The sequence below is a fragment of the Phyllobates terribilis genome, unplaced genomic scaffold, assembly GCF_046119375.1.
Source record: "Phyllobates terribilis strain yellow unplaced genomic scaffold, ASM4611937v1 Scaffold_10__3_contigs__length_209671492, whole genome shotgun sequence".
Classification (NCBI taxonomy): domain Eukaryota; kingdom Metazoa; phylum Chordata; class Amphibia; order Anura; family Dendrobatidae; genus Phyllobates; species Phyllobates terribilis.
In genome coordinates, this window is record NW_027362770.1 from 187,601,071 (window position 1) to 187,627,802 (window position 26,732).

The window sequence follows — 26,732 nt, forward strand, 5'->3', positions numbered from 1 at the left end:
TCTTAAACTCTTCTTCCGGGAGGTCGTCCTCCTGGTTTAGGGTGGTGGACTGACTCCTCTTCAGCCTGGAAAAGGCAAAATTAGAAACAAGTCACATTCTGACCCCCATAAAAGTCCCCAGAGGGGCAACAAGGACTATAGGCCGACGGTTCTCACCTCCCGAATAACTTCTTAATCCCGCGCGGCTTCTTCTTAGAGTCCGGAGAAGATGGCGAGCTGTGGCTGCTTCCACCGTCCGACGAGCGAGGAGACACCGCCAGGTCCAGGTGGTCGGCTGAGCCCTTTTCTGCCTCTGCTGCAACATTTAACAGTGTCATTAATGATTTCACAAAATGATTCCCGCTCTGCCATTCTTAGGGCTTGAATCAGCAAACCCCCCCCCCCCCCCAAAAAAAAAAGTAACTTTCCTGCACCTTCCTGATACTGAGCGACCCAAAATGCTGACCCCAGCTGAAAAAAAAAAAAAAAAAACGGGCCAGCCACAGGCTTGGAAAAAAATAGTGCTGATCACAGTCTAGGGGGGAAAAAAAGGGTGCTGATCACAGTCTAGGGGGAAAAAAAAGGTGCTGATCACAGTCTAGGGGGAAAAAAAAGGTGCTGATCACAGTCTAGGGGGAAAAAAAGGTGCTGATCACAGTCTAGGGGAAAAAAAGGTGCTGATCACAGTCTAGGGGGAAAAAAAGGTGCTGATCACAGTCTAGGGGGAAAAAAAAGGTGCTGATCACAGTCTAGGGGGAAAAAAAAGGTGCTGATCACAGTCTAGGGGGAAAAAAAAGGTGCTGATCACAGTCTAGGGGGAAAAAAAGGTGCTGATCACAGTCTAGGGGGAAAAAAAGGTGCTGATCACAGTCTAGGGGGAAAAAAGGTGCTGATCACAGTCTAGGGGGAAAAAAAGGTGCTGATCACAGTCTAGGGGGAAAAAAAGGTGCCGATCACAGTCTAGGGGGAAAAAAAGGTGCCGATCACAGTCTAGGGGGAAAAAAAAGGTGCTGATCACAGTCTAGGGGGAAAAAAAGGTGCTGATCACAGTCTAGGGGGAAAAAAAGGTGCTGATCACAGTCTAGGGGGAAAAAAGGTGCTGATCACAGTCTAGGGGGAAAAAAAGGTGCTGATCACAGTCTAGGGGGAAAAAAAGGTGCTGATCACAGTCTAGGGGGAAAAAAAGGTGCTGATCACAGTCTAGGGGGAAAAAAAAGGTGCCGATCACAGTCTAGGGGGAAAAAAAAGGTGCCGATCACAGTCTAGGGGGAAAAAAAAGGTGCCGATCACAGTCTAGGGGGAAAAAAAAGGTGCTGATCACAGTCTAGGGGGAAAAAAAGGTGCTGATCACAGTCTAGGGGGAAAAAAAAGGTGCTGATCACAGTCTAGGGGGAAAAAAAGGTGCTGATCACAGTCTAGGGGGAAAAAAAGGTGCTGATCACAGTCTAGGGGGAAAAAAAAAGGTGCTGATCACAGTCTAGGGGGAAAAAAAGGTGCTGATCACAGGCTGGGGGAAAAAAAGGTGCTGATCACAGGCTGGGAGAAAAAAAAGGTGCTGATCACAGTCTAGGGGGAAAAAAAGGTGCTGATCACAGGCTGGGAGGAAAAAAAAGGTGCTGATCACAGTCTAGGGGGAAAAAAAGGTGCTGATCACAGTCTAGGGGAAAAAAAAAGGTGCTGATCACAGTCTAGGGGGAAAAAAAAGGTGCTGATCACAGTCTAGGGGGAAAAAAAGGTGCTGATCACAGTCTAGGGGGAAAAAAAAGGTGCTGATCACAGTCTAGGGGGAAAAAAAGGTGCTGATCACAGTCTAGGGGGAAAAAAAGGTGCTGATCACAGTCTAGGGGGAAAAAAAGGTGCTGATCACAGGCTGGGGGAAAAAAAGGTGCTGATCACAGGCTGGGAGAAAAAAAAGGTGCTGATCACAGTCTAGGGGGAAAAAAAAGGTGCTGATCACAGTCTAGGGGGAAAAAAAAGGTGCTGATCACAGTCTAGGGGGAAAAAAAGGTGCTGATCACAGTCTAGGGGGAAAAAAAGGTGCTGATCACAGTCTAGGGGGAAAAAAGGTGCTGATCACAGGCTGGGGGAAAAAAAGGTGCTGATCACAGTCTAGGGGGAAAAAAAGTGCCGGCCACAGGCTGGAAAAAAAATAAAGTGGCGATCACAGGTTGGAAAAAAAATAAAGTGCCGGCCACAGGCTGGAAAAAAAATAAAGTGCCAGCCACAGGCTGGAAAAAAAATGAAGTGCCGGCCACAGGCTGGGGAAAAAAAAAATGAAGTGCCGGCCACAGGCTGGAAAAAAAATGAAGTGCCGGCCACAGGCTGGGGAAAAAAAAATGTCCATCAGATGCCGGAAAACAGCGGGCTAATATGTGCCATTATCCTGCTTCCTTATCGCAGAGCAGAAATTGTCAGCACCGAGTGCACTCGGCTGCACTGCATTGTGGGAGATGTATATGCTGTGCAGTATGCAGTGCTCTGATGCAAGAAAAAAAACTACAAAATCTCCCAAAAAGGTTTGGCAGAAAGTAAGGCATTATAGGATGTCAGCTCAGCAGTTAGCAATGCCCGGCAGCAGAATTATGAATGCAGCTCTGGAGTATAAGCAGGAAGATTAAAGGTGAGGTGACCTGTAAAAATCTCTCAATATGATGAGGATTAAACAGGGACAGGATGAAACTCATCAAATACACACAACATATACCTAATAAATACTAATAGAGGATCACTAGGTCGAAAGTCCATATATTATAATAGCACGGGAGTATTATAAGGCGAGCGGCCGATATCGGCCCTGGAGATACATCTGACAAAGTAGTGATCACAGGACAGCCATTTTCCCAAAAATAATGAAAAATAAAAAATTGATTTGTAATTGTGCCAACTTGTAATGAGTCACTGTGAACACCAGATGGCGCCAGATTAGGGCAAAGAATAGGGAACAGGTTAGTACATGGAGGGCACACGGGGGAGTGATGACGCTCTATGTACGGGGAGATATATGTTTAGCGAGGCGGCACAAGGTGATGGTTAGAGGATGATGGGGGGCACAGCACGCCGGGGGAAGGAGGGGCAGGGATTTGGGACGGACATGCAGTTTTACCGTACCTAAAGTGGGGGCGCTCGCACTTCGACTGCGATCTTCAGGTTCCCAATACATTGCAGAAAATCGAAGGTGGAGAAGGTGCAGAGAGACATTTATTATACTGAAAGAGAACAGCAGGGGGAGCAAGAGACACAAAACACAGAGCCCCCTGATATAAGGAGATAGGAAATACACAGGGAAGTGAGCAGGCAGCGGGAGGCGCTGCAGTGCTGGATCCCACGAGGGGTTAATCACGAGCGCGTCTGTACTTCAGGGGGGTCGCGGGTCCGGTTGGCTGAACGTGGAGTCCGCATACCTAGATTCGGGGTGCTTGATGTCTTCTTGTTGGGATTTTTCAGCTTGAAGAAACCTCGGCCGAACGACGATCTCGCTTTGCGGCTGCCAAAAGCCTCCTCCTCAGGGGTCACCGCGTGTGCCGGGGGTCGGGGCGGCAGAGTCTCAAACTTTCCAGAGTCAGGAGATGTCGGCTTCTATATGGGGGATCAAGAGGCTCTGTATTAATAAAGGATCTCAGCTGTGCGTGCCTGCCTATCTAGTCTCCAGCAGCAGAACAGAGGCGGCTACCTCTACTGGTCACTTCACTCTTCGCAGCAGGCTCAAAAGTGAGATGTTACAACAGGAAGTGAATGTTTATTCTGCTGACCCCTACAGGTCAAAATGAAGATGGCAGCATTGCGGAAGGCGCGGGGGGGACGGAGGGCACCTCGGAAGGCGCGGGGGGGACGGAGGGCACCTCGGAAGGCGCGGGGGGGACGGAGGGCACCTCGGAAGGCGCGGGGGGACGGAGGGCACCTCGGAAGGCGCGGGGGGGACGGAGGGCACCTCGGAAGGCGCGGGGGGGACGGAGGGCACCTCGGAAGGCGCGGGGGGGACGGAGGGCACCTCGGAAGGCGCGGGGGGGACGGAGGGCACCTCGGAAGGCGCGGGGGGGACGGAGGGCACCTCGGAAGGCGCGGGGGGGACGGAGGGCACCTCGGAAGGCGCGGGGGGGACGGAGGGCACCTCGGAAGGCGCGGGGGGGACGGAGGGCACCTCGGAAGGCGCGGGGGGGACGGAGGGCACCTCGGAAGGCGCGGGGGGGACGGAGGGCACCTCGGAAGGCGCGGGGGGGACGGAGGGCACCTCGGAAGGCGCGGGGGGGACGGAGGGCACCTCGGAAGGCGCGGGGGGGACGGAGGGCACCTCGGAAGGCGCGGGGGGGACGGAGGGCACCTCGGAAGGCGCGGGGGGGACGGAGGGCACCTCGGAAGGCGCGGGGGGACGGAGGGCACCTCGGAAGGCGCGGGGGGGACGGAGGGCACCTCGGAAGGCGCGGGGGGGACGGAGGGCACCTCGGAAGGCGCGGGGGGGACGGAGGGCACCTCGGAAGGCGCGGGGGGACGGAGGGCACCTCGGAAGGCGCGGGGGGGACGGAGGGCACCTCGGAAGGCGCGGGGGGACGGAGGGCACCTCGGAAGGCGCGGGGGGGACGGAGGGCACCTCGGAAGGCGCGGGGGGGACGGAGGGCACCTCGGAAGGCGCGGGGGGACGGAGGGCACCTCGGAAGGCGCGGGGGGGACGGAGGGCACCTCGGAAGGCGCGGGGGGGACGGAGGGCACCTCGGAAGGCGCGGGGGGGACGGAGGGCACCTCGGAAGGCGCGGGGGGGACGGAGGGCACCTCGGAAGGCGCGGGGGGGACGGAGGGCACCTCGGAAGGCGCGGGGGGGACGGAGGGCACCTCGGAAGGCGCGGGGGGGACGGAGGGCACCTCGGAAGGCGCGGGGGGACGGAGGGCACCTCGGAAGGCGCGGGGGGGACGGAGGGCACCTCGGAAGGCGCGGGGGGGACGGAGGGCACCTCGGAAGGCGCGGGGGGGACGGAGGGCACCTCGGAAGGCGCGGGGGGGACGGAGGGCACCTCGGAAGGCGCGGGGGGGACGGAGGGCACCTCGGAAGGCGCGGGGGGACGGAGGGCACCTCGGAAGGCGCGGGGGGGACGGAGGGCACCTCGGAAGGCGCGGGGGGGACGGAGGGCACCTCGGAAGGCGCGGGGGGGACGGAGGGCAACTCGGAAGGCGCGGGGGGACGGAGGGCACCTCGGAAGACGGGGGGGGGACGGAGGGCACCTCGGAAGACGGCGGGCGCCTCGGAAGACGGGGGGGGGGCGGGCACCTCGGAAGACGGGGGGGGGGGGGGGACGGCGGGCACCTCGGAAGACTGGGGGGGACGGCGGGCGCCTCGGAAGACTGGGGGGACGGCGGGCGCCTCGGAAGACGGGGGGGGGGGGGGCGGCGGGCACCTCGGAAGACGGGGGGGACGGCGGGCACCTCGGAAGACGGGGGGGGGGGGGACGGAGGGCACCTCGGAAGACGGGGGGGGGACGGAGGGCACCTCGGAAGACGGGGGGGGGGGGGCGGAGGGCACCTCGGAAGACGGGGGGGGGGGGGCGGAGGGCACCTCGGAAGACGGGGGACGGGGACGGAGGGCACCTCGGAAGACGGGGGGGGGGGGGGACGGAGGGCACCTCGGAAGACGGGGGGGGGACGGAGGGCACCTCGGAAGACGGGGGGGGGGGGACGGAGGGCACCTCGGAAGACGGGGGGGGGGACGGAGGGCACCTCGGAAGACGGGGGGGGGGGGGAGGAGGGCCACCTCGGAAGACGGGGGGGGGGGAGGAGGGCACCTCGGAAGACGGGGGGGGGGGGAAGGAGGGCACCTCGGAAGACGGGGGGGGGACGGAGGGCACCTCGGAAGACGGGGGGGGGGACGGAGGGCACCTCGGAAGACGGGGGGGGGGACGGAGGGCACCTCGGAAGATGGGGGGGGACGGAGGGCACCTCGGAAGACGGGGGGGGACGGAGGGCACCTCGAAGACGGGGGGGGACGAAGGGCACCTCGGAAGACGGGGGGGACGGAGGGCACCTCGGAAAACGGGGGGGGGCGGAGGGCACCTCGGAAGACGGAGGGCACCTCGGAAGACGGGGGGGGGGGGGACGGAGGGCACCTCGGAAGACGGGGGGGGGGGGGGACGGAGGGCGCCTCTGAAGACGGCGGGCACCTCGGAAGACGGGGGGGGGGGGGGGGGACAGCGGGCACCTTGGAAGACGGGGGGGACGGCGGGCACCTCGGAAGACGGGGGGGACGGCGGGACCTCGGAAGACAGGGACGGCGGAAGACAGGGATGAGATTGGCCCTGCCGGCTGCAGGTGACGGAGGAGTGGGAGGGGATGGCACCGCTAGCATACAGGTAATTGGGGGGAGGGGTACAGTGTGTAGGGGATGGGGGTAGCAAGTAAGGAATGGTCTGCAGAGCGGCTGCCTATCTGGGCAGATAATGACAGAGCGCGCTCAGCAGTGCAGGGTATTTATATCTCTGTCGCCCCTGGGAAGCTGTAATTACTCTGGGAAGCCATCATTACACTCCTCCTGCGCACAGCGGAGACGTGACGCTCACCCGCTCCGGAGTCTTCTTCAAGTTGTCTAAGCTGCTCGACTTCTTCACAGGAGACCTAAACCAGAGAGCAGCGTCACACAGAGCGGACCCTCCACCGCACAGATCTCCCCCCATCCTGTATCTCCTGTTCCCTGTTATCTGCCACCTCTATCCGCCCTCCTTTATCTCACATCTCCAGATACATTTACATCTAGATCTGACGCTGATATCAGCCGGAAAAAGCCGGATCTAAAGAAATAACAGTGCCGAGATCAGCGGCCGATCCACCGAGATCTCACCGCGGGAAGGAAAGGTCTAATGTGGAGGCGACATGTGCAGATAACAGACCACCGAACATCAGAGCGCGAGCGACCCCCAATATACACCAGACCCCGGGCAACTCCACAACAGCATACATATAGGAGCAGTATTATAGTAGTTATATTCTTTTACATATAGGAGCAGTATTATAGTAGTTATATTCTTGTACATAGGGGGCAGTATTATAGTAGTTATATTCTTGTACATAGGAGCAGTATTATAGTAGTTATATTCTTGCACATAGGGGCAGTATTATAGTAGTTATATTCTTGTACATAGGGGCAGTATTACAGTAGTTATATTCTTGTACATAGGAGCAGTATTATAGTAGTTATATTCTTGCACATAGGGGCAGTATTATAGTAGTTATATTCTTGTACATAGGAGCAGTATTATAGTAGTTATATTCTTGTACATAGGAGCAGTATTATAGTAGTTATATTCTTGCACATAGGGGCAGTATTATAGTAGTTATATTCTTGTACATAGGGGCAGTATTATAGTAGTTATATTCTTGTACATAGGAGCAGTATTATAGTAGTTATATTCTTGCACATAGGGGCAGTATTATAGTAGTTATATTCTTGTACATAGGGGCAGTATTATAGTAGTTATATTCTTGTACATAGGAGCAGTATTATAGTAGTTATATTCTTGTACATAGGAAGCAGTATTATAGTAGTTATATTCTTGTACATAGGAGCAGTATTATAGTAGTTGTATTCTTGCACATAGGGGCAGTATTATAGTAGTTATATTCTTGTACATAGGGGGTAGTATTATAGTAGTTATATTCTTGTACATAGGGGGCAGTATTATAGTAGTTATATTCTTGTACATAGGGGGCAGTATTATAGTAGTTATACTCTTGTACATAGGAGCAGTATTATAGTAGTTATATTCTTGTACATAGGAGCAGTATTATAGTAGTTATATTCTTGTACATAGGAGCAGTATTATAGTAGTTATATTCTTGTACATAGGGGCAGCATTATAGTAGTTATATTCTTGTACATAGGAGCAGTATTATAGTAGTTGTATTCTTGCACATAGGGGCAGTATTATAGTAGTTATATTCTTGTACATAGGGGTTAGTATTATAGTAGTTATATTCTTGTACATAGGGGGCAGTATTATAGTAGTTATATTCTTGTACATAGGGGGCAGTATTATAGTAGTTATACTCTTGTACATAGGAGCAGTATAATAGTAGTTATATTCTTGTACATAGAGGGCAGTATTATAGTAGTTATATTCTTGTACATAGGAGCAGTATTATAGTAGTTATATTCTTGTACATAGGGGCAGTATTATAGTAGTTATATTCTTGTACATAGGAGCAGTATTATAGTAGTTATATTCTTGTACATAGGAGCAGTATTATAGTAGTTCTATTCTTGTATATAGGGGGCAGTATTATAGTAGTTCTATTCTTGTACATAGGAGCAGTATTATAGTAGTTATATTCTTGTACATAGGGGGCAGTATTATAGTAGTTATATTCCTGTACATAAGAGCAGTATTATAGTAGTTATATTCTTGTACATAGGAGGGGCAGTATTATAGTAGTTATATTCTTGTACATAGGAGCAGTATTATACTAGTTATATTCTTGTACATAGGGGGCAGTATTATAGCAGTTATATTCTTGTACATAGGAGCAGTATTATACTAGTTATATTCTTGTACATAGGGGGCAGTATTATAGTAGTTATATTCTTGTACATAGGGGCAGTATTATAGTAGTTATATTCTTGTACATAGGAGCAGTATTATAGTAGTTATATTCTTGTACATAGGAGGCAGAATTATACTAGTTATATTCTTGTACATAGGGGGCAGTATTATAGTAGTTCTATTCTTGTACATAGGAGCAGTATTATAGTAGTTATATTCTTGTACATAGGGAGCAGTATTATACTAGTTATATTCCTGTACATAGGAGGGGCAGTATTATAGTAGTTATATTCTTGTACATAGGAGCAGTATTATAGTAGTTATATTCTTGTACATAGGAGGCAGTATTATACTAGTTATATTCTTGTACATAGGGGGCAGCATTATAGTAGTTATATTCTTGTACATAGGAGCAGTATTATAGTAGTTATATTCTTGTACATAGGGAGCAGTATTATACTAGTTATATTCCTGTACATAGGAGGGGCAGTATTATAGTAGTTATATTCTTGTACATAGGAGCAGTATTATACTAGTTATATTCTTGTACATAGGGGGCAGTATTATAGCAGTTATATTCTTGTACATAGGAGCAGTATTATACTAGTTATATTCTTGTACATAGGGGGCAGTATTATAGTAGTTATATTCTTGTACATAGGGGCAGTATTATAGTAGTTATATTCTTGTACATAGGGGCAGTATTATAGTAGTTATATTCTTGTACATAGGAGGCAGTATTATACTAGTTATATTCTTGTACATAGGGGGCAGTATTATAGTAGTTCTATTCTTGTACATAGGAGCAGTATTATAGTAGTTCTATTCTTGTACATAGGAGCAGTATTATAGTAGTTATATTCTTGTACATAGGGGGCAGTATTATAGTAGTTATATTCTTGTACATAGGGGGCAGTATTATAGTAGTTCTATTCTTGTACATAGGAGCAGTATTATAGTAGTACTATTCTTGTACATAAGAGCAGTATTATAGTAGTTATATTCTTGTACATAGGGGGCAGTATTATAGTAGTTATATTCTTGTACATAGGGGGCAGTATTATAGTAGTTATATTCTTGTACATAGGAGCAGTATTATAGTAGTTATATTCTTGTACATAGGAGCAGTATTATAGTAGTTATATTCTTGTACATAGGGGGCAGTATTATAGTAGTTATATTCTTGTACATAGGGGCAGTATTATAGTAGTTATATTCTTGTACATAGGGGCAGTATTATAGTAGTTATATTCTTGTACATAGGGGGCAGTATTATAGTAGTTATATTCTAGTACATAGGAGCAGTATTATAGTAGTTATATTCTTGTACATAGGGGGCAGTATTATAGTAGTTATATTCTTGTACATAGGGGGCAGTATTATAGTAGTTATATTCTAGTACATAGGGGCAGTATTATAGTAGTTATATTCTTGTACATAGGGAGCAGTATTATAGTAGTTATATTCTTGTACATAGGGAGCAGTATTATAGTAGTTATATTCTTGTACATAGGAGCAGTATTATAGTAGTTATATTCTTGTACATAGGGAGCAGTATTATAGTAGTTATATTCTTGTACATAGGGAGCAGTATTATAGTAGTTATATTCTTGTATATAGGAGCAGTATTATAGTAGTTATATTCTTGTACATAGGGAGCAGTATTATAGTAGTTATATTCTTGTACATAGGGAGCAGTATTATAGTAGTTATATTCTTGTACATAGGGAGCAGTATTATAGTAGTTATATTCTTGTACATAGGGAGCAGTATTATAGTAGTTATATTCTTGTACAAAGGGAGCAGTATTATAGTAGTTATATTCTTGTACATAGGAGCAGTATTATAGTAGTTATATTCTTGTACATAGGAGCAGTATTATAGTAGTTATATTCTTGTACATAGGGGGCAGTATTATAGTAGTTATATTCTTGTACATAGGGGCAGTATTATAGGAGTTATATTCTAGTACATAGGGGCAGTATTATAGTAGTTATATTCTTGTACATAGGGAGCAGTATTATAGTAGTTATATTCTTGTACATAGGGGGCAGTATTATAGTAGTTATATTCTAGTACATAGGGGGCAGTATTATAGTAGTTATATTCTAGTACATAGGGAGCAGTATTATAGTAGTTATATTCTTGTACATAGGGGGCAGTATTATAGTAGTTATATTCTTGTACATAGGGGGCAGTGTTATAGTAGTTATATTCTTGTACATAGGAGCAGTATTATAGTAGTTATATTCTTGTACATAGGAGCAGTATTATAGTAGTTATATTCTTGTACATAGGGGGCAGTATTATAGTAGTTATATTCTTGTACATAGGAGCAGTATTATAGTAGTTATATTCTTGTACATAGGGAGCAGTATTATAGTAGTTATATTCTTGTACATAGGGAGCAGTATTATAGTAGTTATATTCTTGTACATAGGGGCAGTATTATAGTAGTTATATTCTTGCACATAGGGGGCAGTATTATAGTAGTTATATTCTTGTACATAGGGGGCAGTATTATAGGAGTTATATTCTAGTACATAGGGGCAGTATTATAGTAGTTATATTCTTGTACATAGGGGGCAGTATTATAGTAGTTATATTCTAGTACATAGGGAGCAGTATTATAGTAGTTATATTCTTGTACATAGGGGCAGCATTATAGTAGTTATATTCTTGTACATAGGGGGCAGTATTATAGGAGTTATATTCTAGTACATAGGGGCAGTATTATAGTAGTTATATTCTTGCACATAGGGGGCAGTATTATAGTAGTTATATTCTTGTACATAGGGGGCAGTATTATAGGAGTTATATTCTAGTACATAGGGGCAGTATTATAGTAGTTATATTCTTGTACATAGGAGCAGTATTATAGTAGTTATATTCTTGTACATAGGAGCAGTATTATAGTAGTTATATTCTTGCACATAGGGGGCAGTATTATAGTAGTTATATTCTTGTACATAGGGGGCAGTATTATAGGAGTTATATTCTAGTACATAGGGGCAGTATTATAGTAGTTATATTCTTGTACATAGGGGGCAGTATTATAGTAGTTATATTCTAGTACATAGGGAGCAGTATTATAGTAGTTATATTCTTGTACATAGGGGGCAGTATTATAGTAGTTATATTCTTGTACATAGGGGGCAGTGTTATAGTAGTTATATTCTTGTACATAGGAGCAGTATTATAGTAGTTATATTCTTGTACATAGGAGCAGTATTATAGTAGTTATATTCTTGTACATAGGGGGCAGTATTATAGTAGTTATATTCTTGTACATAGGAGCAGTATTATAGTAGTTATATTCTTGTACATAGGGAGCAGTATTATAGTAGTTATATTCTTGTACATAGGGAGCAGTATTATAGTAGTTATATTCTTGTACATAGGGGCAGTATTATAGTAGTTATATTCTTGTACATAGGGGCAGTATTATAGTAGTTATATTCTTGTACATAGGGGGCACTATTATAGTAGTTATATCCTTGTATAGGGGCAGTATTATAGTAGTTCTATTCTTGTACATAGGAGCAGTATTATAGTAGTTATATTCTTGTACAAAGGGGCAGTATTATAGTAGTTATGTTCTTGTACATAGGAGCAGTATTATAGTAGTTATATTCCTGTACATAGGGGCAGTATTATAGTAGTTATGTTCTTGTACATAGGGGGCAGTATTATAGTAGTTATATTCTTGTACATAGGGGCAGTATTATAGGAGTTATATTCTAGTACATAGGGGCAGTATTATAGTAGTTATATTCTTGTACATAGGGAGCAGTATTATAGTAGTTATATTCTTGTACATAGGGGGCAGTATTATAGTAGTTATATTCTAGTACATAGGGGGCAGTATTATAGTAGTTATATTCTAGTACATAGGGAGCAGTATTATAGTAGTTATATTCTTGTACATAGGGGGCAGTATTATAGTAGTTATATTCTTGTACATAGGGGGCAGTGTTATAGTAGTTATATTCTTGTACATAGGAGCAGTATTATAGTAGTTATATTCTTGTACATAGGAGCAGTATTATAGTAGTTATATTCTTGTACATAGGGGGCAGTATTATAGTAGTTATATTCTTGTACATAGGAGCAGTATTATAGTAGTTATATTCTTGTACATAGGGAGCAGTATTATAGTAGTTATATTCTTGTACATAGGGAGCAGTATTATAGTAGTTATATTCTTGTACATAGGGGCAGTATTATAGTAGTTATATTCTTGCACATAGGGGGCAGTATTATAGTAGTTATATTCTTGTACATAGGGGGCAGTATTATAGGAGTTATATTCTAGTACATAGGGGCAGTATTATAGTAGTTATATTCTTGTACATAGGGGGCAGTATTATAGTAGTTATATTCTAGTACATAGGGAGCAGTATTATAGTAGTTATATTCTTGTACATAGGGGCAGCATTATAGTAGTTATATTCTTGTACATAGGGGGCAGTATTATAGGAGTTATATTCTAGTACATAGGGGCAGTATTATAGTAGTTATATTCTTGCACATAGGGGGCAGTATTATAGTAGTTATATTCTTGTACATAGGGGGCAGTATTATAGGAGTTATATTCTAGTACATAGGGGCAGTATTATAGTAGTTATATTCTTGTACATAGGAGCAGTATTATAGTAGTTATATTCTTGTACATAGGAGCAGTATTATAGTAGTTATATTCTTGCACATAGGGGGCAGTATTATAGTAGTTATATTCTTGTACATAGGGGGCAGTATTATAGGAGTTATATTCTAGTACATAGGGGCAGTATTATAGTAGTTATATTCTTGTACATAGGGGGCAGTATTATAGTAGTTATATTCTAGTACATAGGGAGCAGTATTATAGTAGTTATATTCTTGTACATAGGGGGCAGTATTATAGTAGTTATATTCTTGTACATAGGGGGCAGTGTTATAGTAGTTATATTCTTGTACATAGGAGCAGTATTATAGTAGTTATATTCTTGTACATAGGAGCAGTATTATAGTAGTTATATTCTTGTACATAGGGGGCAGTATTATAGTAGTTATATTCTTGTACATAGGAGCAGTATTATAGTAGTTATATTCTTGTACATAGGGAGCAGTATTATAGTAGTTATATTCTTGTACATAGGGAGCAGTATTATAGTAGTTATATTCTTGTACATAGGGGCAGTATTATAGTAGTTATATTCTTGTACATAGGGGCAGTATTATAGTAGTTATATTCTTGTACATAGGGGGCACTATTATAGTAGTTATATCCTTGTATAGGGGCAGTATTATAGTAGTTCTATTCTTGTACATAGGAGCAGTATTATAGTAGTTATATTCTTGTACAAAGGGGCAGTATTATAGTAGTTATGTTCTTGTACATAGGAGCAGTATTATAGTAGTTATATTCCTGTACATAGGGGCAGTATTATAGTAGTTATGTTCTTGTACATAGGAGCAGTATTATAGTAGTTATATTCTTGTACATAGTATAATACTGCCCCCTATGTACAAGAATATAACTACTTTAATACTGCTCCTATGTACAAGAACATAACTACTATAATACTGCCCCTATGTACAGGAATATAACTACTATAATACTGCTCCTATGTACAAGAACATAACTACTATAATACTGCCCCTTTGTACAAGAATATAACTACTATAATACTGCTCCTATGTACAAGAATAGAACTACTATAATAGTGCCCCTATACAAGGATATAACTACTATAATAGTGCCCCCTATGTACAAGAATATAACTACTATAATACTGCCCCTATGTACAAGAATATAACTACTATAATACTGCCCCCTATGTACAAGAATATAACTACTATAATACTGCCCCCTATGTACAAGAATATAACTACTATAATACTGCCCCCTAGTTATATTCTTGTACATAGGGGCAGTATTATAGTAGTTATGTTGTTGTACATAGGGGCAGTATTATAGTAGTTATATTCTTGTACATAGGGGCAGTATTATAGTAGTTATGTTCTTGTACATAGGGGCAGTATTATAGTAGCTATATTCCTGTACATAGGGGCAGTATTATAGTAGTTATGTTCTTGTACATAGGAGCAGTATTATAGTAGTTATATTCTTGTACATAGGGGCAGTATTATAGTAGTTATGTTCTTTTTCATAGGGGCAGTATTATAGTAGCTATATTCCTGTACATAGGGGCAGTATTATAGTAGTTATGTTCTTGTACATAGGAGCAGTATTATAGTAGTTATATTCTTGTACATAGGGGCAGTATTATAGTAGTTATATTCTTGTACATAGGGGCAGTATTATAGTAGTTATGTTCTTGTACATAGGAGCAGTATTATAGTAGTTATATTCTTGTACATAGGAGCAGTATTATAGTAGTTATGTCCTTGTACATAGGGGCAGTATTATAGTAGTTATATCCTTGTACATAGGAGCAGTATTATAGTAGTTATATTCTTGTACATAGGGGCAGTATTATAGTAGTTATGTTCTTGTACATAGGGGGCAGTATTATAGTAGTTATATCCTTGTACATAGGAGCAGTATTATAGTAGTTATATCCTTGTACATAGGGTCAGTATTATAGTAGTTATATTCTTGCACATAGGTAGCAGTATTATAGTAGTTATATTCTTGTACATAGGGGGCAGTATTATAGTAGTTATATTCTTGTACATAGTGGGCAGTATTATAGTAGTTATATTCTTGTACATAGGGTCAGTATTATAGTAGTTATATTCTTGTACATAGGTAGCAGTATTATAGTAGTTATATTCTTGTACATAGGGGGCAGTATTATAGTAGTTATATTCTTGTACATAGGGGCAGTATTATAGTAGTTATATTCTTGTACATAGTGGGCAGTATTATAGTAGTTATATTCTTGTACATAGTGGGCAGTATTATAGTAGTTATATTCTTGTACATAGGGGGCAGTATTATAGTAGTTATATTCTTGTACATAGGGGCAGTATTATAGTAGTTATATTCTTGTACATAGGGGGCAGTATTATAGTAGCTATATTCTTGTACATAGGAGCAGTATTATAGTAGTTATATTCTTGTACATAGGGAGCAGTATTATAGTAGTTATATTCTTGTACATAGGGGGCAGTATTATAGTAGTTATATTCTTGTACATAGGAGCAGTATTATAGTAGTTATATTCTTGTACATAGGAGCAGTATTATAGTAGTTATATTCTTGTACATAGGAGCAATATTATAGTAGTTATATTCTTGTACATAGGGGGCAGTATTATAGCAGTTATATTCTTGTACATAGGGGCAGTATTATAGTAGTTATATTCTTGTACATAGGAGCAGTATTATAGTAGTTATATTCTTATACATGGGAGCAGTATTATAGTAGTTATATTCTTACACATGGGGCAGTATTATAGTAGTTATATTCTTGTACATAGGGGGCAGTATTATAGTAGTTATATTCTTGTACATAGGAGCAGTATTATAGCAGTTATATTCTTGTACATAGGAGCAGTATTATAGCAGTTATATTCTTGTACATAGGGGGCAGTATTATAGTAGTTATATTCTTGTACATAGGGGGCAGTATTATAGTAGTTATATTCTTGTACATAGGAGCAGTATTATAGTAGTTATATTCTTGTACATAGGAGCAGTATTATACCAGTTATATTCTTGTACATAGGAGCAGTATTATAGTAGTTATATTCTTGTACATAGGAGCAGTATTATAGCAGTTATATTCTTGTACATAGGGGGCAGTATTATAGTAGTTATATTCTTGTACATAGGAGCAGTATTATAGTAGTTATATTCTTGTACATAGGAGCAGTATTATAGTAGTTATATTCTTGTACATAGGAGCAGTATTATAGCAGTTATATTCTTGTACATAGGGGGCGGTATTATAGTAGTTATATTCTTGTACATAGGAGCAGTATTATAGTAGTTATATTCTTGTACATAGGAGCAGTATTATAGTAGATATATTCTTGTAGATAGGGGGCAGTATTATAGTAGTTATATTCTTGTACATAGGGGCAGTATTATAGTAGTTATATTCTTGTACATAGGGGGCAGTATTATAGTAGTTATATTCTTGTACATAGGGGCAGTATTATAGTAGTTATATTCTTGTACATAGGAGCAGTATTATAGTAGTTATATTCTTGTACATAGGAGCAGTATTATAGTAGTTATATTCTTGTACATAGGAGCAGTATTATAGTAGTTATATTCTTGTACATAGGGGCAGTATTATAGTAGTTATATTCTTGTACATAGGGGGCAGTATTATAGTAGTTATATTCTTGTACATAGGAGCAGTATTATAGTAGTTATATTCTTGTACATAGGAGCAGTATTATAGCAGTTATATTCTTGTACATAGGGGCAGTATTATAGTAGTTATATTCTTGTACATAGGAGCAGTATTATAGTAGTTATATTCTTGTACATAGGGGGCACTATTATAGTAGTTATATCCTTGTATAGGGGCAGTATTATAGTAGTTCTATTCTTGTACATAGAGGGCAGTATTATAGTAGTTATATTCTTGTACATAGGAGCAGTATTATAGTAGTTATATTCTTATACATGGGAGCAGTATTATAGTAGTTATATTCTTACACATGGGGCAGTATTATAGTAGTTATATTCTTGTACATAGGGGGCAGTATTATAGTAGTTATATTCTTGTACATAGGAGCAGTATTATAGCAGTTATATTCTTGTACATAGGAGCAGTATTATAGCAGTTATATTCTTGTACATAGGGGGCAGTATTATAGTAGTTATATTCTTGTACATAGGGGGCAGTATTATAGTAGTTATATTCTTGTACATAGGAGCAGTATTATAGTAGTTATATTCTTGTACATAGGAGCAGTATTATACCAGTTATATTCTTGTACATAGGAGCAGTATTATAGTAGTTATATTCTTGTACATAGGAGCAGTATTATAGCAGTTATATTCTTGTACATAGGGGGCAGTATTATAGTAGTTATATTCTTGTACATAGGAGCAGTATTATAGTAGTTATATTCTTGTACATAGGAGCAGTATTATAGTAGTTATATTCTTGTACATAGGAGCAGTATTATAGCAGTTATATTCTTGTACATAGGGGGCGGTATTATAGTAGTTATATTCTTGTACATAGGAGCAGTATTATAGTAGTTATATTCTTGTACATAGGAGCAGTATTATAGTAGATATATTCTTGTAGATAGGGGGCAGTATTATAGTAGTTATATTCTTGTACATAGGGGCAGTATTATAGTAGTTATATTCTTGTACATAGGGGGCAGTATTATAGTAGTTATATTCTTGTACATAGGGGCAGTATTATAGTAGTTATATTCTTGTACATAGGAGCAGTATTATAGTAGTTATATTCTTGTACATAGGAGCAGTATTATAGTAGTTATATTCTTGTACATAGGAGCAGTATTATAGTAGTTATATTCTTGTACATAGGGGCAGTATTATAGTAGTTATATTCTTGTACATAGGGGGCAGTATTATAGTAGTTATATTCTTGTACATAGGAGCAGTATTATAGTAGTTATATTCTTGTACATAGGAGCAGTATTATAGCAGTTATATTCTTGTACATAGGGGCAGTATTATAGTAGTTATATTCTTGTACATAGGAGCAGTATTATAGTAGTTATATTCTTGTACATAGGGGGCACTATTATAGTAGTTATATCCTTGTATAGGGGCAGTATTATAGTAGTTCTATTCTTGTACATAGAGGGCAGTATTATAGTAGTTATATTCTTGTACATAGGGGGCAGTATTATAGTAGTTATATTCTTGTACATAGGAGCAGTATTATAGTAGTTATGTTCTTGTACATAGGGGCAGTATTATAGTAGTTATATTCTTGTACATAGGGGCAGTATTATAGTAGTTATATTCTTGTACATAGGGGGCAGTATTATAGTAGTTATATTCCTGTACAGGCGACACTTACAATGTGATATCTTCGGCTTCTGTAGATAAGTTGCTTTTCTTTTCTTCACTGCAAAACAAGAACATTCTCGGTTTCTCTCTTGTGACTTCTGTACAGATTAGTTTTTACATTTATTCCAGTAAGAGCCGAGTGTAATGATTACTGGTTGGAGGTTAATACTGATTATAGGGGGAGCAGGGTGGGTGCTGGGTTTATCTGATCTCTCTTCTGTCTTTATCAGACCCAGTACAGACTGATCCTTATACATTTACCTCGTGTCTGCTGATCCCGGCGCCTCTTTTGCAGATATCTTTGACACTTCCGTCTGCTTCTGTAGCGGTGACGTAGAGCTGAACGAGGGGATGGTGACCTGGAGGATACTCGTGTGCATTTCCAGTAAGGGCTAAATTGAAGAAAAAAAAATAATTATACACAAAACCAGGGTCAGCACTCGTTTCCTGAAATACTCTGTGCTGCTGGGAACTCTGCTGCACTTCTCACTGTCCGCTTGGAATCCAGAGCGGCCCTCTTACCTTTGTGGTGGCGGCAGCCTCCTCCGGGCTGGGGGAGAGCGATAGCGGCAGCGGGGAGGGGGATTTGTCAGCGTCACTGAATGCATTGGAGTCAAATACGAGAGAATTTGATCCTGAGATCACAGAGTCGTCACTTTCCACCTCTTTACCTGAGGACAGAGGAGGAGTGAGGGGAGCGCCGTGTATAATGTACAACAGCAAAAAGAAAAGGGCTTCCACAGAGTAATGCTTTGTCTGATGGAGGGCTGTGTCAAATTTCCAACTCTTCCCTCATTAGCCTGGCCCCTTCCCCCTGGCAGCCGCCTCCGCGCCCCTTCCCCCTGGCAGCCGCCTCCGCGGCGCCTTCCCCCTGGCAGCAGCCTCCGCGCCCCTTCCCCCTGGCAGCCGCCTCCGCGCCCCTTCCCCCTGGCAGCCGCCTCCGCGGCGCCTTCCCCCTGGCAGCAGCCTCCGCGCGCCTTCCCCCTGGCAGTCGCCTCCGCGCCCCGTCCCCCTGGCAGCCGCCGCCGCGCCCCGTCCCCCTGGCAGCCGCCGCCGCCTCCGCGCCCCGTCCCCCTGGCAGCCGCCTCCGCGCCGCCTTCCCCCTGGCAGCCGCCTCCGCGCGCCTTCCCCCTGGCAGCAGCCTCCGCGCGCCTTCCCCCTGGCAGCAGCCTCCGCGCCCCTTCCCTCTGGCAGCAGCCTCCGCGCCCCTTCCCTCTGGCAGCAGCCTCCGCGCCCCTTCCCCCTGGCAGCCGCCTCCGCGCCCCTTCCCCCTGGCAGCCGCCTCCGCGCCCCTTCCCCCTGGCAGCCGCCTCCGCGCCCCTTCCCCCTGGCAGCAGTCTCCGCACCTTCCCTCTGGCAATACCTAGGTCTTCCATTGGGCTACACCCAGAGCCTCCTTTTGATCCATGAATTAACCAATGCTCTCCCTCTAGTAGAGACCCCAGCACCGCCTCCCTGGCGGCCACCCCAGCACCGCCTCCCTGGCGGAAACCCCAGCACCGCCTCCCTGGCGGAAACCCCAGCACCGCCTCCCTGGCGGAAACCCCAGCACCGCCTCCCTGGCGGAAACCCCAGCACCGCCTCCCTGGCGGAAACCCCAGCACCGCCTCCCTGGCGGCCACCCCAGCACCGCCTCCCTGGCGGCCACCCCAGCACCGCCTCCCTGGCGGCCACCCCAGCACCGCCTCCCTGGCGGCCACCCCAGCACCGCCTCCCTGGCGGCCACCCCAGCACCGCCTCCCTGGCGGCCACCCCAGCACCGCCTCCCTGGCGGCCACCCCAGCACCGCCTCCCTGGCAGAAACCCCAGCACCGCCTCCCTGGCAGAAACCCCAGCACCGCCTCCCTGGCAGAAACCCCAGCACCGCCTCCCTGGCAGAAACCCCAGCACCGCCTCCCTGGCAGAAACCCCAGCACCGCCTCCCTGGCAGAAACCCCCAGCGTCTTCCCTTCTTTTAACATGCAATATCTAAGTCTTCCTCTGGGCTACACCCATGCCTTCTTTTTTATCCAACTAATTGCTCTCCCTCTAGCAGCAACTGGTTCCTTCCCTCTTATATCTTCTTTTGGATAACACCCATGCCTTAGTTTTAATTACATTCCATTATTTTTATACGACACTACCATCCATGCTTTACTTTTCGTCCCACGCACGCTTTTCTGTTGGCAACCCCCATACTTTACCTTTGGTCCTACCCACAGTGTCCTTTTGGCACCATCCATCCTTTATCTTTGGTAACACTCACTTTCCCTTTGGCACCCCCACCCACAATTTCCTTTTGGTCCCCCAACCCACACTTTCCTTTTGGCACCCCCCACCCACACTTTCCTTTCAGCACCACCACGCTTTCCCTTTGTCCCCCCAACCCATACTTTCCTTTCAGCACCACCACGCTTTCCCTTTGTCCCCCCAACACACACTATCCTTTCAGCACCACCAAGCTTTCCCTTTGGCCCCCCACTCACACTTTCCTTTCAGCACCACCACGCTTTCCCTTTGTCCCCCCCACCCATACTTTCCTTTCAGCACCACCACATATTCCCTTTGGCCCCCCCACCCACACTTTCCTTTCAGCACCACCACTCTTTCCCTTTGAACCGCCACCCACACTTTCCTTTCAGCACCACCACGCTTTCCCTTTGCCCCCCCCACCCACACTTTCCTTTCAGCACCACCACGCTTTCCCTTTGTCCCCCCCACCCACACTTTCCTTTCAGCACCACCACGCTTTCCCTTTGGTCCGCCACACACACTTTCCTTTCAGCACCACCACGCTTTCCCTTTGGCCCGCCACCCACTTTCCTTTCAGCACCACCATGCTTTCTCTTTGGCCCCCCACCCACACTTTCCTTTTGGTCCCTTTCACATTTTTCTGTAACTTTGATTCACCTCAACTAATTATCATCACTGGTCATCAATGCTATAGACGCATAGAAGAGAAAATAAATCCGCACCTGTCTTACCGTGCGCCAGAACCACCATATCCTGCACCTTCTTGTACCTGTTCAGCGACTGCCTCAGCTCCTCAATCTTCCGGTCCTGTAAACACAGTGAACAGATGGGATTTACAGGCGGCCGCACACGGCGGATACCATCGGAGGATGTAGCTGAAATTTATTGCACCCATGTAGTTGATTTTCTGCAGCTCTGGTTGTGACTGGAGTACACGGCTGGTCTTACCTTTTCCTCGTTGGCGGCCATTAACGATTCCACAGCCTTCTTCATCTTCTGCACTTCCGTATCTGAAGAAAAACACACAACGCTTATCAGGGATCCACGTAACACTGTGGACGGCTGCCTGGGTTTGAGAACAGCGCCACCCCTATCTACAGGATGAATGTGGTACTGCAGCTCTGCACCATTAACATCAATGGATTTCAGCTCGGCAGTAACAATTTATAGACAGAGGTGGAGCTGCTGGTGGAAGGAAGATGATGTGTTTTCCTAGTTCTGGACGAGCCCTTTAAGAACATTCCCATATCTGATTCTTAGATGGAGAGAAGGAAGATTTCCTGCCAAGTAGTAGTCCATGAACCTTCCTGGCAAAAATTCAGTTACCCCCTCCGCTCCCACCCCCGGGGCCTTCCAAGAAAATAACAATTACTACGTGATGGGAGAAGACGTCATTATATTCTCCAAGAAAACACCTGGAATCAGCACAAAGTGCGACCGAACCTCACCGCTATACCTGACACCAGCGAGTACAGCGAGACAGACTGCGCGGGCGGGATCACAAGAAAGAATACCGCCTTAATACAGAGAGAACCGCAATACCAGGAGCCGGACCGATAAACACCGCAAACCCCTATATACAGCAAAGCTTATATTACCTGTAAGTCTGCCCCCTATGTACAAGAATATAACTACTATAATACTGCCCCTATGTACAAGAGTATAACTACTATAATACTACCCCCTATGTACAAGAATATAACTACTATAATACTGCCCCTATGTACAAGAATATAACTACTATAATACTGCCCCTATGTACAAGAATATAACTACTATAATACTGCTCCTATGTACAAGAATATAACTACTATAATACTGCCCCTATGTACAAGAATATAACTACTATAATACTGCTCCTATGTACAAGAATATAACTACTATAATACTGCTCCTATGTACAAGAATATAACTACTATAATACTGCCCCCTATGTACTAGAATATAACTACTATAATACTGCCACCTATGTACTAGAATATAACTACTATAATACTGCCACCTATGTACAAGAATATAACTACTATAATACTGCTCCTATGTACAAGAATACAACTACCATAATACTGCTCCCTATGTACAAGAATATAACTACTATAATACTGAACCCTGTGTACAAGAATATAACTACTATAATACTGCCCCCTATGTACAAGGATATAACTACTATAATACTGCTCCTATGTACAAGAATATAACTACTATAATACTGCTCCTATGTACAAGAATATAACTACTATAATACTGCCCCCTATGTACAAGAATATAACTACTATAATACTGCCCCCTATGTATAAGAATATAACTACAATAATACTGCCCCCTATGTGCAAGAATATAACTACTATAATACTGCCCCCTATGTGCAAGAATATAACTACTATAATACTGCTCCTATGTACAAGAATATAACCGCTATAATACTGCTCCTATGTACAAGAGTATAACTACTATAATACTGCCCCCTGTGCACAAGAATATAACTGCTATATTACTGTCCCCTATATACGAGAATATAACTACTATAATACTGCCCCAATGTACAAGAATATAACTACTATAATACTGCTCCCTATGTACAAGAATATAACTACTATAATACTGCCCCCTATGTACAAGAATATAACTACTATAATAGTGCCCCCTATGTACAAGAATATATATCTACTATAAAACTGCCCCCTATGTACAAGAATATAACTACTATAATACTGCCCCCTTTGTACAAGAATATAACTACTATAATACTGCCCCCTATGTACAAGAATATAACTACTATAATACTGCCCCCTATGTACAAGAATATAACTACTATAATACTGCTCCTATGTACAAGAATATAACTACTATAATACTGCTCCTATGTACAAGAATATAACTACTATAATACTGCTCCTATGTACAAGAATATAACTACTATAATACTGCTCCCTATGTACAAGAATAAAACTACTATAATACTGCCCCTATGTACAAGAATAAAACTACTATAATACTGCCCCTATGTACAAGAATAGAACTATTATAATACTGCCCCCTATGTACAAGAATATATATCTACTATAATACTGCCCCTATGAACAAGAATATAACTACTATAATACTGCTCCTATGAACAAGAATATAACTACTATAATACTGCCCCCTATGTACAAGAATATAACTACTATAATACTGCTCCTATGTACAAGAATATAACTACTATAATACTGCTCCTATGTACAAGAATATAACTACTATAATACTGCTCCTATGTACAAGAATATAACTACTATAATACTGCCCCTATGTACAAGAATATAACTACTATAATACTGCCCCCTATGTACAAGAATATAACTATTATAATACTGCCCCCTATGTACAAGAATATATATCTACTATAATACTGCCCCTATGAACAAGAATATAACTACTATAATACTGCTCCTATGTACAAGAATATAACTACTATATTACTGCCCCCTATATACAAGAATATAAGTACTATAATACTGCCCCCTATGTGCAAGAATATAACTACTATAATACTGCCCCCTATGTGCAAGAATATAACTACTATAATACTGCTCCTATGTACAAGAATATAACTACTATAATACTGCCCCCTGTGCACAAGAATATAACTACTATAATACTGCCCCCTATATACGAGAATATAACTACTATAATACTGCCCCTATGTACAAGAATATAACTACTATAATACTGCTCCCTATGTACAAGAATATAACTACTATAATACTGCCCCCTATGTACAAGAATATAACTACTATATTACTGCCCCCTATATATAAGAATATAACTACTATAATACTGCCCCTATGTACAAGAATATTACTACTATAATACTGCCCCCTATGTACAAGAATATAACTACTATATTACTGCCCCCTATATACAAGAATATAACTACTATAATACTGCCCCTATGTACAAGAATATTACTACTATAATACTGCCCCCTATGTACAAGAATATAACTACTATAATACTGCCCCCTATGTACAAGAATATAACTACTATACTACTGCCCCCTATGTACAAGAATATAACTACTATAATACTGCCTCCAATGTACAAGAATATAACTACTATAATACTGCCCCCTATGTACAGGAATATAACTACTATAATACTGCTCCCTATGTACAAGAATATAACTACTATAATACTGCCCCCTATATACAAGAATATAACTGCTATATTACTGCCCCCTATATACAAGAATATAACTACTATAATACTGCCCCTATGTACAAGAATATTACTACTATAATACTGCCCCCTATGTACAAGAATATAACTACTATAATACTGCCCCCTATGTACAAGAATATAACTACTATACTACTGCCCCCTATGTACAAGAATATAACTACTATAATACTGCCTCCAATGTACAAGAATATAACTACTATAATACTGCCCCCTATGTACAGGAATATAACTACTATAATACTGCTCCCTATGTACAAGAATATAACTACTATAATACTGCCCCCTATATACAAGAATATAACTGCTATATTACTGCCCCCTATATACAAGAATATAACTACTATAATACTGCCCCTATGTACAAGAATATAACTACTATATTTTTGTACATAGGGGGCATTATTATAGTAGTTATATTCTTGAACATAGGGAGCAGTATTATAGTAGTTATATTCCTGTACATAGGGGGCAGTATTATAGTAGTTATATTCTTGTACATAGGGAGCAGTATTATAGTAGTTATATTCCTGTACATAGGGGGCAGTATTATAGTAGTTATATTTTTGTACATAGGGGGCATTATTATAACTACTATAATACTGCCCCCTATGTACAGGAATATAACTACTATAATACTGCTCCCTATGTACAAGAATATAACTACTATAATACTGCCCCCTATGTACAGGAATATAACTACTATAATACTGCTCCCTATGTACAAGAATATAACTGCTATAATACTGCCCCCAATGTACAAGAATATAACTACTATAATACTGCCCCCTATGTACAAGAATATATATCTACTATAATACTGCCCCTATGTACAAGAATATAACTACTATAATACTGCCCCCTATGTACAAGAATATAACTACTATAATAATGCCCCCTGTGTACAAGAATATAACTACTATAATACTGCTCCCTATGTACTAGAATATAACTACTATAATACTGCTCCTATGTAAAAGAATATAACTACTATAATACTGCCCCCTATGTACAAGAATATAACTACTATAATACTGCTCCCTATGTACAAGATTATAACTACTATAATACTGCCCCTATGTACAAGATTATAACTACTATAATACTGCTCCTATGTACAAGAATATAACTACTATAATACTGCTCCTATGTACAAGAATATAACTACTATAATACTGCCCCCTATGTACAAGAATATAACTACTATAATACTGCCCCTATATACAATATAAGTGCTATATTACTGCCCCCTATATACAAGAATATAACTACAATACTGCCCCTATGTACAAGAATATAACTACTATAATACTGCTCCTATGTACAAGAATATAACTACTATAATACTGCTCCCTATGTACAAGAATATAACTACTATAATACTGCCCCTATGTACAAGAATATAACTACTATAATACTGCTCCTATATACAAGAATATAACTACTATAATACTGCCCCTATGTACAAGAATATAACTACTATAATACTGCTCCTATGTACAAGAATGTAACTACTATAATACGGCCCCCTATGTACAAGAATATAACTACTATAATACTGCCCCCTATGTACAAGAATATAACTACTATAATACTGCTCCCTATGTACAAGAATATAACTACTATAATACTGCTCCTATGTACAAGAATATAATTACTATAATACTGCTCCCTATGTACAAGAATATAACTACTATAATACTGCCCCTATGTACAAGAATATAACTACTATAATACTGCCCCTATGTACAAGAATATAACTACTATAATACTGCCCCTATGTACAAGAATATAACTACTATAATATTGCTCCCTATGTAC

At 42.6% G+C, this 26,732-nt stretch overlaps 1 protein-coding gene across 1 annotated transcript in view; it reads right to left on the reverse strand.

Moving 5' to 3' along the window:
- Position 1: 1 nt before the first annotated feature.
- The window catches only part of PPFIBP1 (PPFIA binding protein 1), a gene marked incomplete at its 3' end in the record, with an annotated part of 103,421 nt that continues 76,690 nt past the window's right edge, over positions 2–26,732 (reverse strand). Inside the window, exons 9-18 of the mRNA XM_073649243.1 lie at positions 21,642–21,703; positions 21,416–21,500; positions 18,984–19,132; positions 18,723–18,853; positions 18,472–18,519; positions 6,519–6,573; positions 3,381–3,555; positions 3,088–3,120; positions 157–295; positions 2–65 (exon numbers count right to left, since the gene is read on the reverse strand). Coding sequence (XP_073505344.1) covers positions 2–65; positions 157–295; positions 3,088–3,120; positions 3,381–3,555; positions 6,519–6,573; positions 18,472–18,519; positions 18,723–18,853; positions 18,984–19,132; positions 21,416–21,500; positions 21,642–21,703 — 941 coding nt within the window. The remainder of the gene's footprint in view (positions 66–156; positions 296–3,087; positions 3,121–3,380; positions 3,556–6,518; positions 6,574–18,471; positions 18,520–18,722; positions 18,854–18,983; positions 19,133–21,415; positions 21,501–21,641; positions 21,704–26,732) is intronic.